This window comes from Bos mutus, chromosome 19 (assembly GCF_027580195.1).
Source record: "Bos mutus isolate GX-2022 chromosome 19, NWIPB_WYAK_1.1, whole genome shotgun sequence".
Lineage (NCBI taxonomy): Eukaryota > Metazoa > Chordata > Mammalia > Artiodactyla > Bovidae > Bos > Bos mutus.
In genome coordinates this window covers 30,033,211-30,040,238 of record NC_091635.1, presented here as the reverse complement: position 1 = coordinate 30,040,238, position 7,028 = coordinate 30,033,211, and the positions used below count along the sequence as shown (strand labels likewise).

General features: G+C 42.7%; 1 protein-coding gene across 1 annotated transcript; it reads right to left on the bottom strand.

The window, feature by feature from the left end:
- Positions 1 to 2,875: 2,875 nt before the first annotated feature.
- CFAP97D1 (CFAP97 domain containing 1) lies at positions 2,876 to 5,617 on the bottom strand. Its single transcript, XM_005907667.3, has 5 exons — positions 5,494 to 5,617; positions 4,872 to 4,942; positions 4,495 to 4,613; positions 3,438 to 3,561; positions 2,876 to 2,932 (listed from the first exon to the last, which is right to left on the bottom strand). The coding sequence occupies exons 1-5, from the start codon at positions 5,615 to 5,617 to the stop codon at positions 2,876 to 2,878; spliced, it is 495 nt and encodes a 164-aa protein (XP_005907729.1).
- Positions 5,618 to 7,028: the final 1,411 nt, after the last annotated feature.

The window sequence follows — 7,028 nt, the reverse complement described above, 5'->3', positions numbered from 1 at the left end:
TTACATTGCTTGAAATAAAAATTTCTGTTGATAGAGGGTTCTGAGACAGAAGGAACAAGCTCGTGAGGGGCCCATATTGTGTATGCCACATTGAAACGTGTGGCTTATTCTGGAAAGAATGGCAAATCATTGAAGGTGTGAAGCTAGAAAGTGATCTGGGCATATTTTCCCATTAATAATACCAGTTGTAAATCACAAATGCCTAAACGGGCAGTAGTACATACAAAGACTGAGAGGATGGGTAGATTTAAAATAGGCAGGGGAGCGGAAAGGATGAAAGAGAGGGAGGAAAGGATGACTGCCAGGCTTCTCACCAGGATGTCTAGAAGAATGGCTCCTCAAAATGAGATGGACTGGAATCCGTTTAAAATTGAATTTGTATGTGCACACACTGATTTTTTTCTTTAAACTTTTTATTTTGAGGTAATTATACATTGACATGTGTGAAAGAAAGAATACAGAGAGATCCTGTGTACCATTTACTCAGTTTCCCCAGGTGGTAGCCCTTGGCAAAACTACACACAGTATCACAGCCAGGAGATGGGCATGACAGAGCCAAGATACAGAACAAGCTCATCATTGATGAACTGAATGACAGCGAAACTTAAATGCTTTACACTGTGAAAGATGAAAAGACAAATTACAGTGAAAATATTTTGCAGATCACATGTCCAACACCAAGGACTTGGGTGTAGAATGTGTAAAGAAATCTCAAAATTCAATATTAAAGAGAGTAATCCAATTAGAAAATGGCAAATGTACCAATATTTCACCAAAGAGCATATGCAGAGAGCAAATAAACATATGAAAGATGTTCAACCTCATTAATTATTAGAAAAATGCAAGTTAAAACCACATGAGATGTTACTGCACATGTTATAATGCCCAAAACTAAAAATGGCGATAACATCAAATGCTGATGAGGATATGAAAAAGCTGGCTTACTCATTGCTGGTGGGAATATAAATGGTATAACCACTCTGAAAATGGTTTTGTAATTTCTCTTAAAATGGACTTATCACATAATCCCATAAGTACACTCTTGGGCATTTATCCCAGGGAAATCAAACTTATTTTCATGCAGAAACTTGTGCATAATAGTGGATAGCAGCTTTATTCATAATGGTCAAAAAACCAGAAATTACCCAAATATCCTGCAATGGGTAAATGGTTAAATAAACTGTGGTACGTTCATCCCATGGAATACCACTCAGCAATAAAAAGGAACGATCTATCAACACATGCAACCTGGATGAACCTCAAGGAAATTATATGGAGTGGAAAAAACAATCTGAAAAGAATGATTACATACTGCATGACTCCATTTATGTAACACTCATGAAACAGCATAATTATAGAAATGGAAAACAGATTAGTAATTGCCGGGGTTTAGGGCTGGGAGGCAGAGGCTGGCTGTGGCCAAAAACGGTGGTAAGGTATTTTCCATAATGGTACAGTTAACTGTCTTGAAAGTGTTTGTATTAATACAAAACCACACTTATGATAAAAACAGCATGGAGTTATACACACACATAACAAATGAGTGCATATGTAAGTGGTGAAATTTGTGTATGTGCTATAGATTGTACCAATGTCAACTTTCCTGGAGAGACACCATACTGTATTTAGATAAGATGTTAACATTGGGGGAAGCTGGGTGAGAAGGGTGCAGGAGGCCTCACCATACATTTATTTGTAACTTCCTGTAAATCTTTTTAAAATAAAACATTTATTTCTGATAAGAACATATAAGATCTCCTCTCCTTCCAAATAAACCATTTAAAAAGGCTCAAAACCAGCATGACCAATCCCAGAAGCCATGCAACATTGTCTTGTCATGTGTTTTGAGATATTTTTGACATTTTCAATCTTGCTTCTCCCTACAAATGAACAGAGTCCATGAAAATCTCACTGAAGCATTCTTTTCCAATCCTGGGTATTCACAGAGAAGCTAATGGTGTTTTTCCTCTGTGTTGTCTGAACTTTAATTTCCTCATGTGCTTTTTGTTTTCCATTTCCACAGAGCTGATCTTGTGGTTGAATTATCTCACCCAACCTATTCTTCCTGCTTGGGGTGGTGCTAATGGTGTATGCTTTAAAAAGCTGTCACTTTCTCTCTCTCATTAAGACTTTTCATAGCCCCCAATAAAAGTGCTTGTTGGATCTTTCCTTCTGCCTGTCCCATTCTGTCTCCATTTGGGGATGGAACTTAATGCCTTTGGGTATTTTACATGTAACTTACTCATTTTATGTTCCAAGCTTTATTGTAGCATCCTAAGATTGAGCATTCAGCCACTTAGGAGTGCCTTGAAATCCTAAGCAGCTAAGAAATCCTAGGGCCTTCTCTTGTCTTATCCATGGTGAGTAACCTTGCATTCAAGGAGAGGAGAGGGAGAGAAATGGAGAGCCATCAATTATACAGAATTATTCTTTGAAAAGCCCACGTGTCCATTTATCCTTCTCCATAGGGGCAGCAGCAGGGCAGGGGAACTTAGTCATTACTAATAATATGAAATAATACAAAATGCCAACACAATAGTACTTTTGAACAGTGACAGAGACCCATAATATAACTTCAACATAACATTAAAGCCACGAGACCTCCTGTTTATGTCTTACTAAAACAAATCACTTCCCCTCAGACTCACATAAAGCCTCAAAGCTGGTGACAAAAGGCAGTCATTTCCTACTTATATGGAGAGAGGAAACAAAAACGGAACTCTAGTCCCCGAATGGATGGCCAATCAATATTACAGAAGAGCAAAATTCACCCCTTGGTTGGGCCCCTCGTTCTCCATCTACATGGGTTTTAGGGCTTTGCCATCAATTGTGATCACCATGTTCTCTGATAAAAAGCAGCCATGTAGAGACATACCTATTTATCTCGGGAGAGAAGATATCTGGTTGTATTTCTGATATAGCGTCTTGAATTCTTGAAGGAAAAAAAAAATCAGAAAGATTTATGTCAGTGCCCAGGTGCTGGTGTGAAAGTTGAAGTTCTAAATCCTATGGGTCTTAGAAAAGGCTTACAGACCAAAGCCAGAGAGTGGAAGTTTATAAAAACACTGCAGATGGCTTTTCCCCGCCTCTTGCAGGATTGTCCCTACATGAAACAAATCAACCACATACTGAATTGTATACCCTTCATCTTCTTTGCTTGCTCATTCAATCTAAATGAATTAAGGGATGAGGGAAGATGTTACCAGATATTTTCTGAAGCTGTCACATAATGGCTTTGCTATCAAGGGGATGTCCTTAGCTGGTGAAGGGTTTGCTCCTGTTGTTAGCTTTGTAGGCTCTGGGCAGTTTTTCTTTTACAGATTGTTACATTCCTCATGATTTTGTCCTCCAACAATTTTGTCCTCTCCTGAGACTGACTCCTCTGAACACAGCCAGATTCTGTGAGTGAATAAAGCTATCACAGAGTACCCACGTGCCTGCCAATCTAACTCCGACGACTTGCGGTCATAGTGTGGTTTGCGATCACCAAGCCTCTTCAGAATGCCCTGGTTTTCCACAGTGATTCTCACTAGCTCCCGGTTCCTTGTTTCTCTGTTTAAGCTGGAAAAAAAAAAATCCTAAAATAGGTGAAGAATAAAATTCTCCTTCCAGATTGGAGTGGGGAAGATGAAGTTATGATGTCAGAAATTCAGGCTGCCTGAGTGCAGGGAGCCTGCTGTTCCACGGAGCCCTGAGAACCTATTGAACCAGACCGCGTTCTGGGAAACATGCAAAGCTTTTTTAGGTTAAGGCCAGTGGTTCTCAGCCCTGCAGCCTACTAGAAGATTCTAGTTTATTGGTCTGGGATGGAGCTTGGGGATTAGCATTTTGCAATAGCTCCCCAGGCATTATTATATGAAACCAGGATTAAGACTCTCTGGTTTAGGTGATGAAGGTCTTGTCTACCCAGAAATCATAAATAGCTGGTAATAGTTTTGGTTCACCTTACTCCCCTCAGCTTTCAACCCAGTTTTAAATACACAAGGATCAGGAAAGACATCTTGACACTCTCCCCTACACACTGACACACAGAAAACACTCATTTTCCTCGCATACATTCCTTTTGTAGCCCTGATCAGACTGCATAATTATTTGCATAAATGTCCCCTTTCTGACCTTGTGTTTTGAGGTTAGGAAATATACATCTCATTTCACCTCTGTATTTCTGGTGCTCAGCACATAGTAGTTGCTCAGCAAATATTTGCAGAAACAATTTTAAGAATGCTATATTAAAATCCCAGTTATCATCACCATTTTACAAAAGTGCTTTTCTGTGACGAACTCTAAATAGGACTCCAAAGAGTCTCTTAGGGAACAAAAGTTAGCTCTTTAACGTTAGAGAAAGGTTCTTGTTTGGGGTGGTTTTCTTTCTCCTTAACATGGTCTCTTTGGTTATCCCTCAGGATAACTTTCCTTAAGTGTGCCTCTAGTACTAAAGCCCAGCAAGGGGGAAGTCAGTTTTGACTTTCAGAAAATGAAGAGAAATAATACTACCTCTTGGAAAAATATTCGTTCCAGCAATCCACCTTGGCGGGGCCTCGGTGGGCATTGGCGATTTTTTGACACAGTTGCTTGTTTTCGTATTCAATTTTGTCGATTCTCTTTTGTTCACCCTGGTGAGAAACCCCACCCCACCATGGTGACATCATCACTACATGATGCTCCCTCTCACAATGGTGAGCATCCCCCTCCTGTGGGATTATGGGAAAGGGGCAAACTGGGGGCTACAGTGGAGACTGGGAGCAGGGCTGAGGAATCCAGGGGTGGTGTATGGAGAGGAGGAGGAAGTGGTGGGTATTTAGAAGGCTCTGGGAAACTGGACCTCTTTGGGACATAGATAAGGTACATTTGCAGATGGCAAGAACAAATACCTGCAGTTTGCTCAATTTTAAGATGTGATGTGTGTGCGCTGCTGGAGGTTTGGTATCAACAGTAGGCTTCACTGGAGAGGAAGGAAGGAGAGCAATGTTACGTCACAGGTATCCTCTTAGTAGCCTTAGAGACTCTGCTCACATTCTACACAATGACACTGATTAAAACATTGCAAGTTTGAATTCTGAACCAATTCAGTTCAGGGATTCTGGTTTAGTTGACTTTCCCAAACTGACATCATTTGAAGAGTTTTGAGCAGACATGAAAGCATGATGAGGGCTGAGAAAAATAAAATTTACAGACATAAATGTTCCTTGAAGCTAATGAAAGAGCCTTTCTCCCACCCTTTCCCAATATGACTAGCCTGGCTACTGGATGCTGCAGTCTCATCCTCTGTCTAGCTTTTTGGCTTTAAAGAGCTTAAATGAGTGTTTCCATCAAAGGAACTCCCTGGTGGAAGATAAATTTTGTCACTGATGCTAATACCCTCTTGACCAGACTCAGCAGATAAGGCCATATCATTGCAAAGCTGTGTACTGCTCTGGTTTACCATCAATATCTCTTAAGGTGAGCCCTTTCAGAATTCTAGTCATAGTGTCCAGTTTAAATTGCCCCACATACCTATTTGTATTCTATTCTTATGAAATGCATAGTGGCCAAAGTCCAGCTTCTTCCTGAAGGATGTGCTCTGTCTATGATTAGAGACAATTACAGGGTAGGCCAGATAATCCAGGGAATTGTTCATCTTCTCTTCCTAGTCTCACTTCTGAAATGAGGCACCCAGGCTCCTCTGTGAGGTACTTAGCTGTCCATGATGGGTTGTCATAGTTACTCAGTTATGACATCAGGGACAGGTCCCCGGGGAAGAAAGAGGAGCAGTGGAGCATGCCTGGTTGTCCCTGGGCTTCTCTTTTGAAAGTTAACCTATGTCCCAGTCAAGATGAGGACTGAGGCTCAGAAGATTTCCCACCTATCTGGAATGCAGGTGCCACCAAGGGCAGCAGGAAAAAGTGTGTTGTCTGGAAGGGGTGGGAAGGCATGGGGTGGGGGTGGGAGGTTGGAGAAAACCAGCCTTGGTTATACACCTTGGGCTGTAAGTTTAGTCTCCACTGCAATGGTTTCCCTGAAGGTGTGAGACTACAGCTGTTGGAGATATCAATACAAGACCCTTAATGATAATTTGATTCAATGTCATTTTGCAGGTGAGGAAACTGAAGTCCAGAGCAACAACCAAACTGCTCTAGAGAAAATTAGTGGCAGAACTGGGCTCGGGATGTGGGTTTCCTGAATTCCCAGCACCACAGTTGCTCTTTGGAGGGTGGGGAGATCTGCCATTTCATGCCAGTGGAGGAGAATGGTCATTTGCTGGTAACCGGACCTCAGTAAATGATGAGTTGCTGACATCATGTGGCTTGTAGTGGGCTGGCAGCTGCTCTAGGAGGTGTAGCGCCTAGTGGGTGCGCTACACGTTTGCTGATGGAGAGGGAGAACCCCTACCTAGTGCTCACTATGTAAAGCTGGGCGCTTTCCTGGAATGTTATATTGAATCTTTCAAAAGGCCCTAGGAGTTAGGTGCTTTTATTACCCCCATTTTTTTCAACAAACAGGCTCAGAGAGGTTAAGTCACTGCCCAGGACCAGAATGCCATGCTTGCTTGCATAGAGCCCAAGCTTTAGGCAGGATGCCGACTCTCACTGAAGGCTGGAAGAAATGAGCCCTAGAGCTGGGCTTCTCAGCCTTTAACCTTCGTAGGGATCCCCAGAAGGGCTTGTAAAATGCACATCCTCATTTAGCAGGTCTGAGCTGGGCGGGGTGGGGGGGCGGGGGAGATTTTACATTTCTGACCAGCTCCCGGGTGAAGCCAACGCTGCTGGTCCGCAACAGGCAGTCAGAGCTCACAATCGGAACCCGGGTGTCCCTGTAATCCTGAGAAAATTAAGCGACACTTGGGTGTACCCCCGGTCAAGAAAAACTTTTATTACGCCCTGCATTTAGTCCAGTGTAGTTACTGCACGTCCATGCTTCAGCGGGGGGCGGGAAGAGGACTCCGAAACTCCAGGGTGGCAGCATTTCCGCCCCGGACTCAGGCCCCGAAGTCTTTCCCCGCGTCCCCCGGGCACCAAGCGGCGCGCGTACTTGCCGGAGCTGAGCGCGCC